At 41.0% G+C, this 25,195-nt stretch overlaps 1 protein-coding gene and 1 long non-coding RNA gene across 4 annotated transcripts in view; one reads left to right on the top strand and one right to left on the bottom strand.

The window, feature by feature from the left end:
- The window catches only part of ITPK1 (inositol-tetrakisphosphate 1-kinase), a 134,284-nt gene extending 132,216 nt beyond the window's left edge, over positions 1-2,068 (bottom strand). The window contains exon 1 of one of the 2 annotated variants that reach the window (XM_088145221.1): positions 1,288-2,068. In XM_088145221.1, coding sequence (XP_088001347.1) covers positions 1,288-1,382 — 95 coding nt within the window. In that variant the 5' untranslated portion in view covers positions 1,383-2,068. The remainder of the gene's footprint in view (positions 1-1,287) is intronic. The other variant, XM_088145222.1, reaches the window with a different exon arrangement.
- Positions 2,069-2,156: 88 nt separating this feature from the next.
- On the top strand, positions 2,157-24,633 carry LOC148214898 (uncharacterized). Of its 2 annotated transcripts, none has more exons than XR_015796929.1 (3): positions 2,157-2,272; positions 6,987-7,104; positions 24,361-24,633. It is a non-coding gene; the product is annotated as an uncharacterized LOC148214898 (long non-coding RNA). The 2 variants fall into 2 exon arrangements; XR_015796930.1 differs by lacking the exon at positions 2,157-2,272 and adding an exon at positions 2,305-2,647.
- Positions 24,634-25,195: the final 562 nt, after the last annotated feature.

The following is a 25,195-nucleotide window of genomic DNA, read 5'->3' as shown; positions in this document are numbered from 1 at the left end:
TAGCTGCTCAAGAAAGGTAACAATTTCAGAAAAAAGTAACAGCTACCAATAATGGAAATCATAATACCAGCTTTGTAACTGCTCAGCAACTTACTGCTGTAGATTTCCTATTTAACCATTCAGAGATTTCCCAATTATCCTATTAAAATACTACTATCTATAATGGGATGGTTATATAAAAAATCTCAATAGCTTGTACTATATAGCAAAACAACTAGCTCATTCATCCATTTACCAGTGGGAACCATTATGTTACCATTTTGGTTCCCAACCAGAAGCAAAAATCTGTCTTGGCTTTATAATTAATAAGCTCTGAAAGCTTGAACCTAAAATAGCTTAGCAGAGAGACAGAGGGAGGATGGGAAGGGGCATGGCTTTTGAGTTTTGTAGTGTTTGATTGCAAAAACTACTAACATTTAGGCCCATCTTGGCTTCAGAGATATGTACATGTATTAGCACTGCACTTAGAAGGAAAAGAAAAATATCATTAAAAAGGTGCGAGGTAGCTCTTTAAAAAGAAAGCAAAACTGAGGGAGACAGATATGCATAAACAGTTGTATATGCACAATGGTTTTCTTCAAAAACAGTATTATGGAAAGCCTAACATTCCAGTTTGTTTACTGATTCTTTCAAGATGAAGGAACCTGCTTTCCTTGATCAATTTACCATGATAGTATTTAAGCCTGGCAAAGAAAATTTAAAAACAGTAAAGAAAAAAAGTGTGGCTATAACTTTCCTCAATATGTTATTTCAAACAGGCACTGCCTACAATGCACTTTACATCATTCCTAAAGCTTCACATTATAATAGCCAATCTGTTATTAGTCCATCAGGAGAAACCAATGAAATCTAATGCTTTTTACATCTTCCCTTATTAACGTTTTATTTTCATCATGTTTCTTTTCCTTAATAACCCAGTATTCATTATGCAGCTCAATACCCCAAGTGGCAGTCATTAAGTCCTTCAGCCAACCTCCTTCAAAGCTATGCTGATTGGGGATTATGGAAGTCCAAAACATTAACCCAGGCAGCATTTGTGCACACCTTACTTTGTTAGTTAGAAAAAGCCATCCAGCCCATTGTTTTTGTACATCACCCTGAATCTCACAACTGGGTGGCATCAAAATGCGTTACATAGATAATTAAATAACAGTACAGTATTTGCCCAAGACAGGGGGAGAAGCTAAAGTACCAACTTCCTGAGTCCCAGAGAAAAGGAAGTGAGTTCTCACCCAAACAGCCACACATTACACACCCAAGCAGTTAATCTAAGACTCCATTCCTTACCTGCAAAGATCCGCAAACGCTTGGAAATTGAGCTTCTTGATTTTCTTCTCGCTCAGCCAATAACCAACCCTTTTCCCTTTCAGGAAGGTCTGCATCTTGTTGCCACTTCAGCAGAGCATGCCGTTCTTCTGAAAAGGGAAGAATTAGGAAGAACCCTGCTTGCCAAAGGATGCCGACACCTACTCCGAAGTAGTTACTGTCGTTAGAGGACGCCCGTTCAGTTTCCAGAAAGCCTAGAACTCGGGAAAGGGCGAAGAGGGGGCCCAGCTCGTCAGCCTTTCACCCAGAGGCGGGTTTGGGGGAAAGCAGCGCAAGCCTTGGCCGGAGCGGAGAGGTAGGGATGGAAGGGAAGAAGAACCTCTCAGCAGCCATCAGTGAACTTCCCCGCGCCACCGACGGGCATGGCTGAGGCAGGGCGGGCGGGCGAGCAGCAGCAAGTTCGGTGCAACCCTTTTCTGCAGGCCCTCCGAGAGTCACGGCGAATCCGGAAAGGTTCCGAGCCCGCGGGAAGGTGCCTCCAGCGGAGGGAGAGCTCTTCGCTCTTCGTTCCTCTGCCTGGGTGAGGGGACAGATACGAGGCAGCGACGGCACGGCCAGGCTCTTCCGAGAAACCGCCGTCTGAGGCGACGGCGGCACTTCAGAGTTTATAAGCGGGAGCCCCGGCTGGGCAGGGCTGGGCTGGGCGACGAAACAGGCGAATCCAAGTCGCTCGCACGCTCGTCTCCTTCCTCCTGGGCTCTCGCAGCCTTTCAGATCTCCATTTGCCCGCTATTCTCTGCCGCCTCTACTTCCTCCTCCTCCCGCCTCCGCCGCCGGTCTCCTCCTCTCTCCACCTCCGACACCGGGGGGAGGGGGCTCAAGAACACACCCTCCTCGCCGCCGCCGCCGCCGCCGCCGCTGCTATGGCACCCGCGTGCAGAGGCGCTTGCCCGCGAAAGGCACCGCCGCCTTTCTCCTGCGCAGGAGCGGCGAATCATCCCTTACGGTATTCTCCGTAGGGATGGGGGCGGGGGGGGGGCGAAGCTCGCGCTCCCAGGTTTTGGAGGCTGCAGGGAGCGTGGTTGTTGATTACGGCGCGGCGCTCCCTTCGCGTGCCGCTCGCTTACTCGGAAGCAAGCCCCGCAGAATTCGGCGCGGCTTACTCCCGTGTAAAGAAAGCAGAACCTTTAAAAAGACACGCGCTGCTCCCTGGCCGTCCGCTTGGAGTGCTACCAAGCTAAAGGCATCAGGCAGCTGTTCCATGGATCTCCCATTAAGAGATTTTATTTGGAAAAGGGAAAGGAGGGGGAAGGAAAAGCGGGGAGAAAAGACGGAAGGGCTCCCCGAGGACGATGGCATCATCTGGACCCTTGGGCGTCCGGTAAGCCAGCTGGGTCAGCCGCGCAATAAAAACCTGGTCTGGAAGAAAGAACGGGTGGTGCCTTCTCGAATCCCCCCCCCCCATTCAGATTATGTCGGCTGGAGGTTCAGGTTCCCTGCGGAGCATGTGGAGAGGGATTATTTTCTCTGTTCGTGTTGATAGACCTGTTTGTGTTGATAGTATTGCAGGGAAGAGCGTTCTAATAAAATCCAGGAAAGCCATCCTTCGTCATTTTCTGAAAATAACAGGCAAGGGGACAGAGAACTCAACCTTGAATCCCCTTTCCTTCTAAAACTATGCGGGGTCAACACTAGGGGCCAGCATTGTCAGGCATATGCCTAGAGGCTACAGATCTGACCGCTTCTTGCCTTTAGGGCTTTCTGGCCTACAGGAAGAGCAAAGAGAAGGGCAAGAGTAAAACAAAATGCAACTGGTTGTGCTTCAACTTTGCTGCTCCTCTCCCCCACCCCCGATTCCATGCACACACCTTTGCAGGTTTTGTGCATCACATAAAACAGTCTTCTCAAATCTGATGCCATTGAGAAGCTTTGGGTCACAGCCCATATAAATCTATGCATCCTGGTGGAAACTTTGTAGTCTAAGACACTTGAAGAGCACTAAGCTGGAGAAGTCTTAAGAATACAGCTGACTTTACATATCATTGTAAGCCATCATTTGCTTCAATATGGTCTAATATATAAATAATTGGCTGGCTTCCTACAACAAGCTAAGTAGTTACAGTAGAGTTCACACAACTGAGTATGTCAAAAGTAAATCACATTATGGCTTAATTTGATGTGTGACTCCGACCAGAAGGAAATTAGAACACAAAATTGTAGCTATGTGCTACCAATATTTTTTGGCAGTTTGTCAAACAGAATCCAATAATAATAATTCATTAAATTGATGTGCTGCCCAATTCCCAGTAACTCTTGAGTGGTTCTTGATGGTGGTGAGTTTACTGTTGTAGGGTCCCCATATAGACACCATTTGCTTGCAAAGTAGATTATCAAAGGATAGGCCCATAAATCGTTTTTCATCTTTGGCTTGGAATAAAGTGGAGCATTCTTTAAAAAAAACTTTTTGACCAGAGACTGTTCATGATTGCAAATGCACAAAGCTAAGAAGTTCAGTCAAATTGTACATGCTCCCCCATTTTACTTCTTGTCATGTATAATTCTTTAACCAAATTTTGTAGCTTATTGTGTTGTGCAAATCCAAAACTGATGCCAGAACTGACAAGTTTGGTATAAATCCCAGTTCCAGATCTCCAAAACAATGATTGTTTTGAGATGAAACACTATAATAAGATACAACGCTTGCTTCCAATGCAAATACACTGGGGGATAAAATGGTGGTGACCATGTGGCCAGCAAATTCCCAGCTTTATAGCACAGAATGCTTTTATTATGTCATTTGGCCAGGCCACGTGTGTCTAGGACCTTGGACTTTCTAGCCACATATGTTGGGTGGAAGAAACAATCCTACAATAGTTATTATATCACGTAGGCAGAAGGCAGCCATTGTAAAGGCATATAATTTTCCAAAGCCTCTCTCTCTATTATACCATTTGTTTATTTATTTTAAAATATATGCTTGGACAAGGCCAAAAGCCAAAAATAAACATATGCTCAAAAATAATTCGGTACAAGTTGTTGGGATTTTTTCAAGCCACAATTAGTATCAAACAGTAATTAGTATGTTGAACTAACAATTTTTGCCCAACCATAATTTTCCCTTATGGACAAATTTCTTAGCCAAACCTATCTGAAAGTGTTCTCTCTTCATGCTTTTTGGGGAAAATGTATGGTAAGAGGGTAATAAATACGGGCCACACTCACATGGCAAAATAAGAGATAGCAAAAGTGTGCAGTGCCATTTTTAAACAGTTTCATATATGCATGGTTTTCAAAAATATGATTTGCAAATGCTACATGAGCTATAGGTCAATGGTGGAGCATGTGCTTGGGTTTCAATGTCAGTCTCCAATAAATTGTTGAAACATTCAGATAATGACAAAGATCTTTCCAGCAAGAGAAACGTTGCCAGTCAAAATAGATAATACTGGACCAGTAGGGAGATAAGTGCAGCTTCTTATTAGGGTTAGTAGATAAATATTAATATACTTTCTCATTCTTTCTTTCTGAACATACTGTATACACAAACTGAAATCAGTTATCTACTTTTCCCAATTGTGAGATGCATTTTGCAAAGAAAAAATTACATATACAAATGGATACTGAATACATGTATGCCTATGTTGGTGAAAATAAACTGCAACAATTCTATTGGGAAAAAAATTGCAAAAATGTGCAAAGTGGGAATAAAAATATACCAATTTGGAAATGTTTCCACATTTTGATGCAGAAAATTCACAAGCTGATAGAGAAAAGAGACCAAACAAACAACCATGAAGTCAGAAAAATTAGAAACTGGGTGAAATCAAACTACAAAATGGGCATCTCCATACCATCAGTGTTTCTACTCCCCTAGTACGTTACTAAGCAGTTTGAAACTGATCTGCTTTCATCTTCACTTCTGCCAACCTCAACACGCAGAGAACACCATGAACCAATCAGTGCTCACTCACCTCTCTTCAGCAAACTAAAAGAACATCATTCAATTGGTGTCATGTCCCCTGAGCTGTCAACAATCATGAAATAACAAAAGTCCATTCATTTCACATAAAAAGGTTATAAAATAAATTGCAAACATTTATGAAATTTGTCTTACAATTTGCCCCCAAAATCTCAGAGGATGCTATGGGGGAAATCAAGATGATTGATTGTAAAAAAAATGTTTTTAAAAGCCCCCAAAAGCTTCATAGCCACTTTGCCACCATTTCTTTCTTACACTTAAAGGCCTTGGGATTTGCAAAGGTGAAATTATAGCATATCAATATATTGTAACCCAGGTGCTTTTCAAAATGGTTATGAAAATTGCATGTTATAATGGTTGGATTGGTGTTAGAGATAAGCGGTGAAGACAAGGGAAGTTCTAGGAATCAGATATGGAATATCTGGATGATGGGGGTGGGCAGGGAGGAGGGAAAGGAACAATAATAATGGTTGGGCCTAGGAGGAGTGAGGCAAAGGTTTCTGCCAAAAAATGGATCACCTTCAAATTTGCAGTCACTGTACAGTTACTGTAAACAAAAGTAGAGTCAGAAACAAAACCTGTTCCCCCCCCCCTCCAAATGACATTGTGATATCAATCAGATCCAAAGAAGACGCCAGAGAGGTACAAGATAGTGGTGCAGGAGCACCCAAATTCACCTATACTTATTTCCACTTCTTTTAGAGTTCATGGCTGCTGGTATGAAGCTGTTTGAAATTCAGCTCCACTTTGGCTTTGAAGGAGCCAAGATCTTTTTCAGTACTTTAAATAATAAGTATAGATAATTGATTTTATTTTTATTGGAAGGTTGCCCAGTTGGGACTTGGAGAATTAAAGTATATGCCAATAAAGTATGGAAGAAAGCCCTAACAATTGATTTCTTTTGAACCTGCCCAACCCCCTTTGTCCAACTTTCCCCTCTGCCTGGAGTGTGTTTCTCCACATACAGGCAGGTGGAGGAGATTGGTGAATCAAAGGTTTATAAGGGAAGGAAAAACAGAAGGAAGATGTGGCTATTTTACTGCCTTCTTGATGGGGATCTTGGAAAGCTCAATCTCCAAGGTTGCAGTCTAGCTGTCTGTAGTTTATGTGGATAACAAAATTCAATAATTCTCGCTTTCTGTAGCCCACGTGATTGCCCTTCCATCTGTTCCCTTCATGTACCTGCAGGTACCTCAAGGGAGCAGGAAAAAGATTTTTTTATCCCGTTGACTCACCAGCCTGGGTGTGACTTACTAACTCTTCCAAGCTATTTAAAAAAAGGTAGCAAAGGTCAGCTTTTTTTTATAGGGGAAACTTAAGAGTATGAACAGGAAAGATTGGTGGAGAAATGTGGTAATAAGCTTGCTGCAAGCACAGTAAGCGATGATGTTGCTATTGTTTGCAGTGACTGGAAAATCAAAGCCTAAGGGTTTGCTCTTATGCAAAGCATGACTGTTTGGTTACGGTATTTATACACAAATTCCCAAAAATGGGAGTGTAAAAATGCAGGCCCTTGTTACTGCTCTAGATGACACTTGCTACCAAGGAAGGAAGCAAGGAGTTCCAAAAGTTGTACTCTCTTGTTATTCTGATTGAATTAGCACACTGGATCTTTCAAATTAGGAAAATTACAGCCCAAAACCAATTAACTGGAAACAGAAGACCTGGTTCACCTGTACAGCATGGGGTCAGGTTACCTGAGGGACCACCCCTTCCCAATTACATCTACCTGTCTTATCAGGTCTGGCAGGAGAGGCATGCTGTGGGTCCTGTCTGCAAAGGAGTTCCATCTGATGGGACCTAGGAGGTGAGCCTTTTCTGCTATGGTACCTGCCTTCTGGAACATCATCCCTCCTGAGGTGAGGTTAGTCCCAACCCTTACGGCCTTCTGGAAAGCACTCAAAACATGATTTTTATAGGAAACCTTGCGGATCCCCTGGTAATAGGGAGCCTGCATGCTGTTATACTGTATGCAAACATCTTCCCTCTCATGGTCTTGTTTTATCCACATTCATTCTTTTAATGGGTTTGCAAAATGTTTTAATTCTTGGTTTCACTGTATGTACCCAGAGACATTTTGGGTGAGATGGGCAGCCATATAAATTTGACAAATAAATAAAAATATCATGTTAAGAAATAATATGGCTAGCTGGCTTGTGACTTAAGTTGTGTACACTTAGCCATTGTGGTTTGTAAACAGTGGTTTGTCTTAGCACCTTGTGGGTATCCATTCAAAAAAATCTTAAGCAAATGTGGCTTAATACAAACTGTGTGCCCAATGGAAGGGTTGGAAGGCAATTAGAACATGCCAACGGATAGTTCCTTGGCAGATACATAATAGTCTCCAGAGCAGATCCCAAAGACTGGAATATCTAAGATCCAAAGAGGCTCTTAAACACAACTAAAACAAAGAGACATGCTGGCTAGGAAATTCTGGGATTTGTTGTCATAAGTCATCTGGAAAGTTCCAGACTGAGGGAGGCTGTGAACAAACAGTGGGTAGTTTGTTGCCCTTTAACAGAATCCAAAAATTTTTGCTTGAATCTGTCAGCTTCCTTTGCCTCAGTGTAATGCAAACTTCCCTTTTTGTATAACAAGTTCTCTGGAAAGAAGATTGTCTTCAGTTCTTTTCCTGACCCTCTCTTTTGAGGTGCAGAGCACTGATCTTGGGAAAGAGTCTCAGCTGGAGAGGGAAGGATTAAACTTGTCTTCCCCTCATTCCATTCCCCTGATTTGGAAGGCCTCCATATTTACTTTTGGGAAAAAAACAACAACTGCAGAGGTGGGTAGCTGCCTACTATATTTTTAAAATGATATATCATTTAACCCACAGTGCCCTCTGAAGCTCAAAGTGTTTAATAACATCCTATCTTACCTTCAGCAAATTCTTTTTTCCTAACCCTGATTTGCTGGTCCCTCAAAGTTATGTAACATCTCTCCATTCTAACCAGCAGGATACGGCAAAGAGGGGAATCTTTCATTTTGCTAAGAGGGAATATGTGTAAGTTTATTCCCCACTAGGGTAGTTCATACATCTTTCCTAACAGTTCTGTTTTTATTTAAAAATAAGTATATCTTGATTCTTCTTTTTCCAAGATGCAACTTCCTTGTCCCTTTGAGGTATTCGTAGTTGTGCCAGTACAAGGAAAATAAGGGGCGGAGTGTCAGTTTTTGTCTTCTGCACCCAATCAGCACTAAACTAGTTTTACTCTCTTAATTCAATACTAAAACACATTTGCTTCAGTCATTGAGTAATTTTTCTTTAACTGCAGGAGGATGACTAGTTCCTCCGGCTTTATAAGATCTCTCCTGGTTTGGACTCTGAGATATTAACTTAAGGAACTTCATAGAAGGAAAATTTCCAGAATGATTCTTTGCTGGAGCTCCTCTGAATCCTGCAGAGGAGATGAAATAGGTCAGGAGTGAATAATACAGAATGGAGTGTGGAATGTTGCAAAGGTTTTGTTCCTTTCTTTCTTTTAGGCTATAGTGAAAGGATTTATACTGAGCCTTTAAACCAGCCTTTCCTAACTGGGTTCTGCAAGAAATTGTGATTAAAAAAAACATTGTTTTTTGAACTTCGAGTGCTGTGCAGTGCTAATGCGTGCAGCAGTGGGAATCTGTGTGCAGCATACTGATCATGCTAACGTACTGTGAACTGTAGATACAATAATTTTTATGCAGGGGTTCCCTGAGACTTGAAAATTGTTTCAAGGGCTTGTCCAGGGGAAAAAGGATGAGAAAGGCTGCTTTAAACTGAAATCTTACTTGATAGATTGATTTTTTTTTAAATGCAACATATTTTTAAAAATCTGAAACAGAGCTATGATGGAAAATACCCGTTCACTTTTACCAGCACAATAACAGACTTTTGTCAGCAGTGACTGAGAGACAGCAGTTAAAAATTAAAGAAAGTAAAAATTATGTAAGAGACGGAGAACATGCTGATCCTTATTCCGTTTTCTACTCCTATACGATGCAATATCCTCAATAAACCTATAAAGCCCTATATGGCATGGGGCCTGGATATCTTATTTCCTCAATAGTTTCTGCCCATCCTACCCAGACAACTAGGGAGCACCTACTAAGGATCCCAGCCTATGGCGTGAGGGGCCTGACAGCAAGCATTCTCTTCAGCAGCTCTCCTCTTCTGGAATAGTTTGCCCCCTAAATGTAATGGGCTGGAAGAATAACCATGAGGAAGAGGAGGAAGAGCCACAGCCAAGGCGATGATCAGATAAGAGAAATCTCAGCCCAAAGGAGGAATGGAATTTGAGAAAGTGCCTCAGACTTGTCTCTCCCTAGTGCTCTTTAGGATAAAGCCAGGGAAGGGGGAGGCACATTCAGGGTTGCAAGATTCTGTTACTGTAAGCCGATAGTAGTAGTATTAGTATTCATGACTGGCATTCAAGTCTGATCTACCGCAAAGGGCTGACACTGAAGCACGGATGGCCTGCTCCCAGATGGCCTTCTGGAAGCAGGTGAAAACATGACTCTTCTGGAAATACCTAGTGGCACCACATTCCATAATTTTAGCTTTTTACTTTTAGTATCAATTAATTGAGAATTGAATTGGAACTGCTATTTTAAGTAATTATTCTGATTTGTACCATTATGTTAATACGTAAGTTCTATGCCACCTAGAGCCCAGTTGTTTTCATGAATAGATACATTTCACCAATAAATTAAAAATACTCCCCCTCTGTTGCTTATTTCCAACATGAGGGACTGTTGCAGAGAAGAGAAGGCAGAAAACTTTATTCCTGTGAATTTCTTTAGGATCTAAGGCCAATTGGGGGCAATTCCTCTCTGCCTAGCAGTCTCCACATCTCCTCTCAGTGTTGTTCAGAAAGTATCTTTGCACCCTGGAGAAGCATACATGTACCTGTAAGAATTCATTTGTATTATATTGTATTTTCTATTTTGGTTTGGCCTTTATTGTAAACCGCCCAGTCGGGAGTACTGGAGTCGGGCGGTGCCTAAATTGAATACATTAAATTAATTAAATTTTTGAAGTGGTGGGAAAGGAGAAGCAAAGACACAATATAATACAGTTGTTATTGAAATGTTACTGACATGTTTATTATGTCCATTTTTCTTGTTGCTTAATTCCAGAAAAGAAACATACTCTTACTGGATTTGTTGGGGCAGGGGGAAGCAAGGCAATGCCATCTCTCTCTCTCTCTTTTAATGTAAGTCTGACAACTTTCCATAATTTGTCAGGAAAAGGATTCCATTAGAACATGGGAAGTTTCTTTACAGCAAGTCAGACTATACATCAGTCTAGATCAGCATTTATTTTATTTTTATTCATTCATTTACTGGATTTATAAGGCTGCCCAACTCAAACAATGTGACTTTGGGTGGCATACAACAGAAAAGCAAACAATAAACCCAAAGAACCACATAATATTAAAACATGCACAATATATAAATATCAAATACAAAATATAAAATTTAGCCTATATAATAGCTTTCTAGAGTTAACGGAGTCGCTTTCCCAGCCCCATTGGGAAAATGGGAGAGACTAGAAATTAAATTGGGGCCTTCTACATGCAAAGCAGAGATTCTACCACTGACGGTCCTTCCCTAAACTAGCAGAAGGATCTGTCAAGAATGCCTTCAGTAGTGGAGATGGTTAGAAATAAATATATTTGGACAGCTATATTTGCCTAGAGTTCACTTTGCTTCCACCCTGTTGATGAACCATTTTCTACCTGGTAACATAATTTTTGTATTACTTGAACTACTAGAAACTGCACAGGTACTACTAGAATTTTATGTCCCTAGAACTGTAGATTTTATATTTGATTAAACGTTTAATAGCGAACAGCTCTGACAAGCCAGATAGCAGACCTGCCAAGGTAGATCATTCTGATCTTACTATTTGTCTACCCCCTTTTTCCTGGGAAAATTTGGGATCTAGACTTTTTTTTTTTGCCTGAAACTCAGTTATTATTGGACTCTTATGAAACTAATCAAATTTTAAAATGATGTCCAGATATTAGTAATCGCTCCATAAAGAAAAACAAATATCCAAGTGAGACAAAGATTACTTCTGTTCAGAAATGGGAAATCAACCTGTGTTAGATTAATAGGAACTCAATCAGAGTTATACTGACCCTCCTCCTCCTAATAGGTATGTATTCCCTGAGCTACTTGTTTACCCTCTAAAAACAAAGGGTAGGCCTGCATGCACATTTCTCAAGGTCAGGTTTTAAATCTTGATAGATCTGGTGCCAAAGCCACCCAGTCTGACAGTATTCATGAAGATGTCAAATCTGGCTATGGTAATATCCCATTTGGACTAGTATAATCTGCTCTGTATACAACTGCCATGTGCTGTAGGTACTTGGAAATTTCAGTTGCACTGGAATGCTGCACTGATACTATTTAAGTGGGCTGGTTAAATGGAACATATGACTCTCTTTAAAAAAAAAAAAAATCACTGACTTCCAGGCCATTTCTAGGCAAAATTCATGGAAATGTGCCTCTTATCCACATTATCAAGCCCTATAGAACTTGGAATTGTCTATCTGGAAGACTGTATTCCCACTTACGAGCTTTACTTGTGTCAAAGCTTTGTACCAAGCACTCTCCCCGCTCTGTATTCCCAAGCAGATACAAGATAGTTAGGTAGATTATTGCAGAGAATTAGGAAGCCATAAATATGAAAAAATTCTCCATCCAAAACAGTTCAGTGTCTTGCCCTCTCTACATATTAGCCTTCAGTTTTAAATGCTGGGCCCCTTCCTCCTGTCCTTTCAAGTCAACGACCATGTAGCTGCTTGTTTCGCAGCTTTCAAACTTTCTGCTATCTGTTCCTTGTTTACAAAACTTCCTTCTCTGGCATAAAAATCAGAGATTCCCACCACCTCACCAGCCCCAATGCATACAACTGTAGATGAAGATCTTGAAGAAAGGCCTTTCTCATGGACTCACCTATTTAATGTCTGAATAGGAGGTCCCAAATGGCAGCTCAGCTGGCTTACTGCATTTTCCAATAAATAATACACAGACTACTATGTATTAAGGTTATCATCATAAAATATAGTGAAATGGTTTAGAAAGGAAAAACAATGTAATAAAAACAACAGAACATCTAATACTCAGCAGCTAATACTATATAAGCATCTGGGAATGTTCATCTGAACTGGTACGTTTTTAATAGTTTATGGAGCACCTACAGTTAGGTGCCTTTTGTATCTCCAAGGAGTCATTCAATTACACAGTGTGTGAGTTGTCATGGAGAAGGCCCTCCTTTAAGTTGCTAACAGAAGTATTTCTGCAATCATGTAGACTCAAAGGATGGGTGATCTCACATTCAAGGTGTTCTTGTGACCAAAACCTGGCTCACCTAAAGCAACCAAATCACCTTGAAATACAACATAATTTTATTAGTATGCATACAGTATATACTGGGCTTGCAGCAAAGCTTTGTCACTTTGCTGAGCAGCCCTGGTCAAAAGCAGAACCAGAGTTTATATAACTTTGGCCTACTACATTGCAAAGACAAGACAAAGGAAAAAGGCAGACACAGCATGATATTGGAATGTTTTAGATAAACCCATCTATGTGACTTTATTATTATTTATCTCTTCCTACTAGGTCAGCATGCTAGCAATACTATCTCTGAGATATGGTCAATGAATAGAAACAATTTGGTTTACTGGGCCACAAGTTCCTGACTGATTCTTCTCCCTGTCACCACTCAGGGTCAATTCAACTTGCTGTGAATGTTTTCCTTCAAGGGCATTTTAAGCACTTCATATGTATTGGAAGGGGGGGGGGGTCCCATAGATTTGGTAGTGAATGCAGCTTACATGGGTTGCCACACATTCTGTACAGAAGGAGGTATTATCTTAGATGCCGGACACTGAACTGTTCAGGGCTTTATAAATCAGTTTTTATTTTTTGTGCCTTCAAATTTGTCTTGACTCCTGGTGACTACTTGGACAAGTCCCTACAGTTTTCATGGCAATGTTTTCAGAAGAGGTTTACCATTGCCTTTTTCCTACAGATGAGAGGGAGTGACTGGCCCAAAGTCTGTCCCTAAGGCAGGACTAGAACTCACAGACTCCCAGTTTGTAGCCTGGTACCTTTAACCATTAGTCCAAACTGGCTCTATATATCAGTTACACATATTAAACTCAAACAAGCTATTACCAGCTAAAGAGCATCTCAGCCAAATAAAAAAATTAATTCCAGAGTCTAAAATTCCCTAACTGTACCACTGCCTGTGCCTCTTCCTTCCATCACTGCTGCCACAGACTACATAAAAAACTATTGATGTTATTTTCAAAAAGTTACTTGTCCTTCTGAGCAGAATCAAAAGTTACCTGGCTGAATTGAATTGTAAAATATGTTTTAGGAAAGATATTCTGAGAATAATGCTGTGATCATTTTTTTTTTAAGAGGAACACATAACAGAAGCTGAAAACAGTTTAAAAAATTACTCAGACTACTTCCTCTGTGGGTAGCTGCTGTAACTCCCAGAAATCATGATGTAATTGGGACTTGAGAAACAAAACACGCAAAACCTAAAAGAAATTAGCTGTGATCCAGGTATAGAAGCCTAAGGCAAGGGTAGATAGATCTGGACCAATTGGGTCATTTGCAATAGATCAGCTTGACTTTAAATTAACAATAATGGCAAAAAAAAAAAAAAATCACCCCTTCTGTCTTAAATTATAAAATGATGAAACAAAACAAATTAGGGAAAGCATGCAGAGCGTAGCTTCTGGAATTCTTTCCAACCCTTCAACAATGGCCATATGTTTGTGCACAGCAGCATCCATGATTGTTGTATGTGTGTGTGTGTGCATGCACAAGGTAGGGCAAAATGGAAAAAACATCATTATGGCATTGCAATGCGCACCCTGAAAGGGATACAACTCACAATATGACATCACAGTGCTGCCTTTATCATTCTGATGATAGCAGCAAGCTCCTGTGGACACCATTGTTTATGCATAGAATTATACTGGGAAGCAAATGTTCTGCTCTCTCTGGCTTATGTGATGTGGAGGAAAGAGGGAGGGAAAGAAGCTTAAAATGGCCCACATTCCAAACCACCCCCCAACTTATAAATACAATAAATAAATAAAATAAAATAAAATAAAATAAAACTTCTGTCCCATAGGGATGCACTGGGATTTTTTTTTTCTAGATTTCCAAAAGTTCTTTCTTTTGCTTGTCTCCTCCCTTAGAAGATATTCCCTACTTACAAGAACCTCTAATACTAGAGGTTTTGAATAGGAGATCCTTTTCTTTCATCAAAAATGATGCTTTTTTTTTCTTCCAAAATGCGTATTAATGCAAGGAATCATTCACCCCTGGTTCTCCATTTGAATGGACTTGAATTGGACACTTTCAGTCAGATCATTACTGTATGGTCTAGGAAACCAAAATGAAGCAGGAGAAAGACTTACACATTTCTGTCAGCGGAATGGTTTCTTCATTGCTAACAGACTTCAAACAACCAAACGATGATGCCTATATACATGGACATCATCAGAGTATACAGAAATCAAAGTATTATTGGTACAAGGAGGTAGAATAACTTAGTTATAACAGCAAAGATGTGGCCAGGGCTGACTGTGAAACAGATCATGAACTGCTCATGTGCAAGTTGCAGGTTAAACTACAGTGGAAGAAGAAAGCTAACCAATTTTCATAATATATTCTTGATTATATATTTTCAAGGAGACCATCAGAAATTGCTTTGAAGTCCTGAAACTCATTGACAGGGAGCCAGAGGAACTCCAGAATGAAATCAAAGAAGCTGTTAAGGATGAATGTGAAAAAAGACTGCCAAGAACCAAGAAACAGAAAACTGGGTGTTAAAACAAATGGTGGAAATTGCCAAAAAAAGAAAAAGCCAAAGCCAAGAAAACAAAGATTCAGGAAGGAACCTAACAAACAATCTCAGAGAACCGTTAGAAAAGACAAGAAGCAGTATTACAATGACATCTGTAAAGACATTGAAGATGGCAACACACACACACACACACAGGAAAATCTAAAAGATCTCCAAACTCAGAAGGAGGTTCTAATTTTGAATTAGTATGCTAAAGGACAGCATTGGACAGACAGTAACTGATTTCAAAAAGATCAACAAAAATGGAAGGAGAATACTAAAATTCTGTACAGTAGAGATGTCAACATATCTTAGGATATTCCCTACTTGCAAGAACCTCTAGTACTAGAAGATGAGGTTAGATCAACACTCCAGTCATTACCAAGTCAGAAGACTACAGGAATAAATGGAATATCTGCAGATAGGAATTGATGGAATACCTACAGAAATATGGCAAGCAACAAAAAGAATGCCAGCAAATCTGAAGAACAGCCCAATAGCCAACAGTTCGGAAGAGATCAGCCTGCATACTAATACCAAATACAGAAGATTTAATTGAGTGTGCAAACTATTGTATAATATCCTTAATTTCATACGCTAGCAAAATAATGCTTAGGATCATCCAAGGCAGATAAAGCCCTACATGGAAAGGAAGATACCAAATTGGCTTCAGAAAAGGCCAAGGAATGAAAGACATAATTGCTGATGCACACTAGATAATTGAGAACGCTAAAGAATACCGGAAAGAAGTCATTATGTGCTTCATTGATATAAAAAGGCCTTCAATTGTGTCAGTCATGTTAAACTATGGAATATGTTTAGAAAATGGGAATCCCAGGACATCTCATTATCCTCATGTGATACCTATACACAGTACAGGAAGCCATAGCCCACATAGCACATGGCAAAACATTTTGGCTCTAGATCAGCAAAGAAGTGAGACAAGACTGTATGCTCTCTCTTTATTTTCTCCCATCTACATGCTATTGAGGGAAGCTGGATTAGAAGAAGATGAGCATGGTTTTAAAGTTGGAGGGAAAAGTATCAATAACCTCCACTATGCTAATGACACTACTCTAATAGCTGAAAATGAAAATGATCTGCAAGCTCTAGTAATGAAAGTCAAGGTGCACAGTGAAAAAATGGGACTAAGATTAAATATAAAGTAGACCAAACTAATGACAATAGGAACAGCAACTAGCCTTAGAAATGACAATGGAGATACTGAAGTGGTAGATAGCTTCTGCTTTTTAGGGTCGACTATCAACAGTAAAGGAACCAGCATTCAAGAAATAAGCCACAGAATAGCATTTGGTAGAGTAGCTATGAAGGTCTTGGAAACGATACTTGGATGCTGGGGTTTGTCTATACCTACAAAAATCAGAATCATGCTGCAATGGTTTTCCCTGCAACACTCCACAGAAGCAAAACTTGGACTTTGGAGAAGCAGGATAGAAAAAGTATTGATGCTTTCAAACTTTGGTGTTGGAGAAGACTCTTGAGAATACCAGGGATAGCTGAGAAAACAAACAAATGGACCACTGAACAAATCAATGCAGAGTTCTCACTTAAGGCACAAATGACCAGGCTGAAATAATCTCTGGGAAGTCTATAATGTTGAGAAAGGTGGAAGGAAAAGAAGACAATGACCAGCAGCAAGGTAGATGGACTCAGTTACAGTGGCAATGGATGCACCATTGGAAGGAGGACCAGGTTGGGAATAGATTGTCATGGAGAAAATCGATGTCTAAGACTCGACACGATCTTGATGGCACATACTGTAATTTCCATTTCAGGGAGCACCATACCTCCCATTTCTATAGTGTACATGGATCATGACAGACTTAGCTGATTAAAAAAATTAAAAGCATGGCATGATACAGCCAACAAGTAGCATTGTTGTTTAGGTGTGTCAAGCCATTCTTTTGATCTTCCACAATGCCTCAGAGTGATGGTAAGTATGGAAATTAAGAAAAATTAAAAAGGTAGTTAGGTATACAAATCTAGCGCTCTTTGAAGTGCTGGAGAAAACAAAAATGAAGGGGAAGTGAATAAGTGTCAACAGTGAGCAGCCCAAGAATGTTTATGGCTGACGCCAAACCTAGTAGGATTGGTATTCAATGACTACCAAAGGGATTTTGAATGTGTAGAAGTAATTGAGTGGTTCTTTGGATCCTAGCCAATGCTTCTGTATTAAAAAACAAGCTTCTAACGAAGAAACAAATTGAAATATTAGTGGAGCCTGGAATACAAAAGTTAAAACCATCATCATTCTTCATTCTCAGAAAATGCATATTGTATGTGACTTCAGCAGCTTTGGATGGAAGTATGCTCTAAAGCAATAAAATCATAGAGCACATTCTGGGTACAGGAAAAGGTGGCAGAATAAACTGGCCATACCCATCATCTTGTCATTGGGCAAGTATCACTCCATAGAAGTACTTTTGTTGGGGTACCCATGACATGCTCTCAAAATTACAAAAGCATCCACCGGCCCCCGAAAGGATTACCTATTCCTGGCTTGTGCCATTTATTTATAAAGCAATTTTTAAAAGTCTGTACCCAGTCCTAAATCTTATAAGAAATCAGCTTGACCTGTCAAGTAGCAAGTTTACAGTATAGTATATGATTTTCCTACTGATGCCTACAAAGATGTCATGGAAGCACTAAAAAACTGCAAGCTTCCTTGATTTAAGGTGCTGGCTTCCCTGCAAGAAAATCTGGAAGAAGTGGAGCTGCTTGATGAATTCCCAACAAGGAAGGATTAAATGGTACCTGAAGTGTGCCTTCTTGTTGCTATGAGCATGTTTATACAATAAGCTAAACTACGTTTAATATACCATAATCAATGAACTCACTTGCTCATTGTCCTACAGACAATTGAGTCTACTGTGCTGGCAGCAGCCCACATTTCCTTTGTTTTCAAAAGTAGATATTCCAGCAACTATTGTACTGATTAGCCCTTCTTTTACACTGTTTTTGGCAAAAACACCACTAGTGACCTGCTGAGGATCAGAACCACTGATGGGGAGGAGCAGAAAGTTGAATCCTTCTCTCAGCCCCTTTGTTTTCTGAAAGGAAAAGCAACGGTGGTGCAGGGGACGCACAGCTGCACAGTAGCTTTTCTTGCCGCCGCTTCTGCACTGGGTGTCACTTCCCAGGAGGCGTAATGGCTGGTTTGCTATAGGCCAGGTTCAGATGACATGCTTAAAACATATCTCAGTTCTAATCTGGACAACCCAATAAGCCACACCACACTTTAGCTTAGCTTGTGCAAACAGAGTCTGTTATTAGGTTTACACAGCAAGGTAGAATAGGCTAAAATAGATCTTAGGGAGTTTGTGGTTCAGAAAATGTAGGAACTTTGCTGCCCTCTTAGCAGGTAATGAGAACCAGTTCACCATGTTAATATAGTTTACCTGTTAGAGACCAGACTATGATGTGAATATGACAACAATAGTGCTTTGTTACAGTCAGCATATGAAGTGAACTCAGCCTATGTGTAACAATACTGGGACTAACAGATCTGGGCTGCAAAAATGATAAGTACTAGATCACAGCAAAGAGAAGCAGCATAGCTTATGATTTAATCATTGATGAGAGGGCGAACCTGGCAGCATTACTGAAACCTGGCTGGGTCCAGAAGGGGGGAGGGTAGCCCTCTCTGAGCTATGCCCAGTGCGGTTTCGGGTGTGGCATCAGCCGAGACTCCAGGGCAGGGTTGGGGGTATGGCAGTTGTCATCTGGGAATCCCTTATGGCTTTCAGGAGCGCTGCCCCACAGGTCCCTGGATGTGTGACTCTATTCCTTAGGTTGGGCTCTAGGGATCAGTTGGGATTGTTGTTGTAGTTGGAATTGTTGTTGTTGTTGTAATACCAGCCTCCCTGCTGCATAGCAACCTCCCTGCCTGAGCTCCTTGACTCTATCTTGAGGTTGGCAGTAGAGTTCCCCAATCTGCCTTCTCTCGGAGTAGGGTGTGAGGTGGCTCAGGAGTTCATGGCTATCGTGATGGCCATGGTCCCAGGTCACCCAGAGGCCGATGAGAGATAGTGGTCACACTCTGGATTTGGTGTTCCTGTCGGAGCAGTGGTTATGTGATCTGAAATTGGGGGAGCTTTTGGTCTCCTTTGTCATGGTCAGATCACGCCCTGATTTCCATGAGATTCTCTAGTGCCACTACCACTACAGGGAGGTTGGACCCATTAGATTGGTTCGCCCCCGGTGACTGATGGACCCGGATGTGTTTCAGAGGTAGCTGGGGGTTCCTTCTGCTGATCTGCACAGTCCATCTGAAGCCTTGGTTGCCGCTTGGAATAAGAGGGCAGCTGAGGCCTTGGATCAGATCATGCCCATGCGACCTCTCCCCTCCCATGATTCCATCATTCCCCGTGGTTTACGAAGGAGCTGAGGGAGATAAAATGAGAGAAGAGATGCCTAGAGCATTGCTGGCACTCAACCAAGGATGAGCTTGACCGGACACAGGTTAACGCCTACCTGGTGGTGGTAAGGGCAGCAAAGCAACAATATGTCTCCACTCTTACTACATCTGCAGATTGCTGCTCTGCAGCCTGTTTCAGGTGACATGGGCCGTCCTGAGTAAAGGGGGTCCAGAGCACCTTTTGCAGGGGCATGCAGAACAATTTGCTCAGCATCTGTCAGATAAAATTGCTCAGATTCACTCGCAATTGGACACTAGTTTTGCTGCAAGTCCAGAGGAGATGCCTGGGGTGGAGTCTTGCCCGTTATCTGGGAACGGTTTGAACCTGCTGGACCTGAGGAAGTGGACAGGGTCCTTTGAGCTGTGAGTTCAGCCACCTGCTCCCTAGATCCATGCCCCTCCTGGCTTGTGAAAGCGGCCCGGGGGGTGTCGTGTGAGTGGGCTCTAGCAGTGGTTAATTCTTCTTTGAGAAAGGGGGTTGTTCTGTTGCCTCTCAAAGAAGCTCTAGCGTGCCCCCTCCTCAAGAACCCATCACTAGATCCCACTATACTGGACAACTTTCATCCAGTATCTAACCACCCTTTCTCAGGTAAGGTGGTTGAGAAAGTAGTTGCACAACAACTTCGGAGGGCCTTGGATGAAGCAGATTATCTGGATCCTTTTCAGTCTGGATTCAGACCTGGGTATGGGACAGAAACAGCATTGGTCACATTTCTGGATGATCTCTGGCATGGGCGGGATGGAAGTTGTGCATCCATCCTTGCCCTGCTTGACCTCTTGGTGGCTTTCAATACCATCGACCATAGTATGCTTCTGGATTGGCTCAGGGGATTGGGGGTGGGTGGCACTGTGTTGTGCTGGTTCACCTCCTTCCTCCAGGGCCGATTCCAGTTGGTGGTGGTTGGGGACGTGAGGTCCCACCCTTGGCCCCTGGTATGCGGGGTGCCACAGGGTTTGGTACTCTCCTCCCTCCTATTTAATATCTACATGAGGCCGCTGAGTGACCTCATCCATTGCCACAGGGTGAGGTATCATCAGTATGCTGATGATACTCAACTATACATCTCTGCCCCTGGCAAAGTAAGTGATCCTGTGGACGCCTTATCCTGATGTCTGGAGGCTGTGAGGGTCTGGATGGGGAACAACAGGCTTCAACTGAACCCTTGCAAGGCTGAATGGCTTTGGGTTCGGGTCCTGCTGGTTCTGGGACTATACCATTTTTTGGTGCTGGATGGGTGGCACTGCCCCTGACAGACCCAGTGCACAATTTGGGGCTCCTCCTAGACTTGCGACTCCTACTCAAAGAGCAGGTGGCAGTCATAGCGAGGAGGGCCTTCGCACAACTCCATGTTGTGCCCTTTCCTGGATTGGGAGGCTCTGCTCAGAGTCACTCTTGCCCTAGTCACCTCCAGATTGGACTACTGTAATGTGCTGTATATAGGGCTGCCCTTGAAGAATATCCAGAAGCTTCAACTGGTGCAGAATGCAGCAGTGCGGGCAGTTATTTCAATCTTTACTACAGCTACCTCATGTAATCTTGATTAGGCATATCTAGGGTCCTACAAGGACATAAATGCATATCCATCATCTGTTTCCTTCTGAGGTAAGCAAGATTATGGAAAGCATAGAAAAGGAGTAAGAAATGGAAAGGCAAAACAATTAAAGTTATGAAATAAGAAAAGAAGGAGCTATAGCTAAATCTAGTTTACACCAACACCATTTACTATAGCTCTTTCTCTTTTCAAAGATCTCACCAAATCATTCAGCCATGACCTTCTCAGCCTTCCCCTTTATCTTGACCCATTCACTCTTCCTTCATGTAGTTGATCTGCAATTTGATCCTCATTTCTGACCAAACTACTTCAACATATTTTGTACTGCTCACTTACTTTTTTATTCATTCCGCATTCATTCAGTACCCATTCATTCTTGATCCTATCACTTCTTGTTATACAACTCATAGTTCTCAAGTACTCCATTCCCACTGCATACAATTTACATTTATGCTTCTCCTGACTCCCAATTCTCACTTCCATATAATACAGTGGATAAATGCCCACTCTTATGCATAGCCAATTTAGATAGTTTCAATAAATATTCATTTCTTGCATCAGATCAAATACAACTACCTTGCCTTTGACACATTCATTTTCAAATCCATGCTCCTCTCTGCATAATAAAATCTAGGTAACATTTGCACAAATCATCTGGGTTCTCAGCTAACAATACATCTTTTGAATACAAAAAAAAGAAAAGAAAAAAGTTATATTCTTTCCTAGCTCTCTGACTCATATAACTTGGTTATGTCCATCCATGACTCTCTTTTGGCTTCAGGTTTTATACTTAATAATACTTTGGGGAAAACTATAGCAATTTAAGGTATAAATGTAATGTTGGATTATACTCCTGAAATATGGAATTTAACATTTTATGAAGAACTTTCCCTATCAAACCTAGGGCTCAGCAAAGAAAATTATTATTAAAGATAAGAAAGACATTTATATTCCTGATGGTAGAGAATGGATTCAAGAGATGTGTTTTTTAAATGAGACAGTGGAGCAGTATCCTTTTGAATAGTCTAGATCAGTGTTGTCCAAACTTGGCCACTTTAAGATGAGTGGGCTTCAACTCCCAGAATTCCCCAGCCAGCCATGCTGGGGAATTCTGCCATGCTGCCCCAGCAGCCAGCTTCCCCATGCTGGCTGGGGAATTCTGGGAATTCTGGGAATTGAAGCCCACTCATCTTAAAGTGGCCAAGTTTGGACAACACTGGTCTAGATTTAATACAGCTAGTCCTTGCTTACCGACTGCGTTGTTCAGCGACTGTTCGAAGTTACAGTGGTGCTGTCCCTCAGTCACATGATCACCATTACAGTCAGTAAGCACTGTCCTATGCCTGACCTGTTGTTTTTCTTTTTCTTTCACCCTTGCAGAGCAGAGAGATTGGAGAGGAAGGGTTTACAAGAGAATAAGCAGGCACACAATGAGAAATACACATCAAAAGCAATGCGCTGGCACCAGCAGCCATGAGCAGGCTATGCAAACAGCCCAGTGTATTTCCCTTTGTGTGCCTGCTTACTCTCTTGTAATCCCTTCCTCTCCAATCTCTTCACTCTGCAATGGAGGGGGGTGTGTGAAGAAAAAAATAAGTGATTTCTGTAGGCAGTCTCTCTTGTGCCTGACCCATTCTCCCCCAGGTATGATCACTTTTTTTACCTCTTTTTATCACAAGAATGTATTTTTATTGTGTTATCACTGTTGTATTATTATTTTTCTTCTGCTTATTTTATTTTGGTGGTTATATTTCACCAAAGATTTTTTTTAATCGTTGACCCTTCCCAAATTTTGCTCATTATCCCCTCTCATACACTTTCAATCAGAGGTCTGTCAAACATCTTCCAGTACATATTTAACAAACTAATCCCCCTGTAATTTTTGCATTTAATCTTGCTACCTCTCCCTTTAAAAGGGAATGAAGTAGCATTCTTCTAACCATCAGGCACAGATGCAGTCTTTACTCAAGTGTTAAACAGTTGTACAGAAAAGTGCATACATATTTTAACATTTCTCCAATTACACCATCTACAACTGCAGCCTTGCCATTTTCAACATTCTCACCACATTTTTATTTTATTTTAATATTTTTCTTATTGAACATTAACACTGACAACATTCATTTCAATTCCATTGCTCAATATATAATTCCTGTATAAATCTCTAAACTACTTCTTCCAGTATTCTCTCACTTCAGTTTCATCGCAAATCATTTAATTGCTTTTTAATTTTTAGTTTGTCTACTAGGAGCTTCTTGTTCACTCTTGTTCATCCACACATTTTTTTTTATTTCCATCAAAATCACTCTGCATTTTTTCTACCTTTTTAAATCTTAACTATTCTCTGCTCTCTTTGACTACATTTTTTGCTTTTCTCTCCATACACATTCTATACTTTTTCTCCCTATACACATTATACAATTACATTCTCTTTCTCATTTCTGCAGCAATTTTCTTATATACCTTTTTCTCCCTACTGCCTCTTTCATCATAATTCAGGCATCCTTTCTCATGCATTACCACAGTTCCATGGACTTCCATGGCACTTCGTAACATAATCATTTTCACTCTTTTCCAATAAATTTCCATATCTACTTTCCCCCAAATTCATCCCTGGTTCTGTTAGCATCACCATTCACTGATGTGTTACACCCAGCTATCAGCAACCTCTGAATTCCTACTTTCATATGCATCCCCAAATATCTAGAAGACATCAGTTCATATATAGGTAGTCCTCATTTAGTGACTGCAATTGGGACTGGCAACTTGGTCATTAACTGAAGCAATCACTAAGTGAAACTACAACTGTGCTTATGATCTTACTTCAGCTTTCCTTTGCTTTACAAACCTGTGAAAGTTGTAAATGCAAGGATTGGTTGCAAAGTTACTTTTTTCATCACCTTCATAACTGTGAATGGTCACTGTATGAGGCAGTTGCTAAATGAGGACTACCTGTATCTACCTGTAGGCTTTTCATAATTAAATCTACACCATCACACACACATGTGTATTCATCAGTTCCACTCCACTAGATTAGACCTTCATTCAGTTCTATTCCATACAGTGTACTGACACAATACTCAGGATCTCTATAAGTCATTCATTTTACCAGGTGGTTCTAAATGTACTTTACAGCAAGAGATTTCTATGACAAACCTCCAAAGTGATCATTCAAATTGTTCGGTGGAAAATGAGATCTTAAACCGTATAAGTGACCATGCATTCTACTGAAACTGATTTTTCTTCCTGGCATTTTTTCTTCTAGGTAAGGGGGATTCCAGGCTGGAAATAAAAACCCTCATAAGGAGAAAAGCAATCGAAGAAGGAGTTGCAGAAAAATGCAACCTGCATATCACTTTAATTTTGAGATCATCCTTGCCTTTTCCATAGCCACTCCTTTTTTTATAGGAATGGTATGGTTTATATTTTAAAAAGTGGATTGTTACGGCTATTGTGTATCATTATATTCTGGATCCACTGACCTTTGATCCTCTGGTGCACAAGCGGGTCAGGCTGAAATAAAATGTATAGCTGTACTATGGGCTTTACATAACCCTAATTATTTCTTATACTGTTGTTAGAGTCTGAAGAGAAGAGAAAAAATAGGAGGTACATATGATAGCAAAAGTCCTGAGAGACTTTCTGATTTTATCTTTCCTGAATGACACATGTTTGCAACATTATTTTTTGGCCAGGAACTCCACATCACATGGGTATAATCTATTTGTGCCTCTTTCCCACAACACCCTTATACCTCTCAGAAACTGGGCCAATGATGGCATGAAAAAAGGTTCTGTGTCACTGTCCCCATATGGTTCTGCACAAAAGAAATTGTGGAGAATACAATTATTGCTGGTTCAGCAAAAATGTATGGAAAAGCCACATCTTCATATGTTAACTGAACAAGCACATTTATCCCAAAATGTGAATACTGAGGGCTAAGAAGCCCTGGCACAGTATTCAGTACTTTTGCAATTTGAAAGGTGATTCTGTTAAGCCTGGAGAACAAGCTGTTTTTTCTTTTCCACACTAAAATTTATCAAAGCTGTTTTAGAGGTACTGCAGCATTTTAGGCTTTATTTGTGAAGATTGGTTTCCTT

The sequence above is a fragment of the Python bivittatus genome, unplaced genomic scaffold (genome assembly GCF_059951505.1).
Source record: "Python bivittatus isolate LINGU-HERP-01145 unplaced genomic scaffold, Pbiv_v1 ctg000480_np1212, whole genome shotgun sequence".
In the NCBI taxonomy this organism is placed as follows: domain Eukaryota; kingdom Metazoa; phylum Chordata; class Lepidosauria; order Squamata; family Pythonidae; genus Python; species Python bivittatus.
Note: the sequence above shows the minus strand (reverse complement) of the source record. Positions and strands in the feature narration are given on the sequence as shown.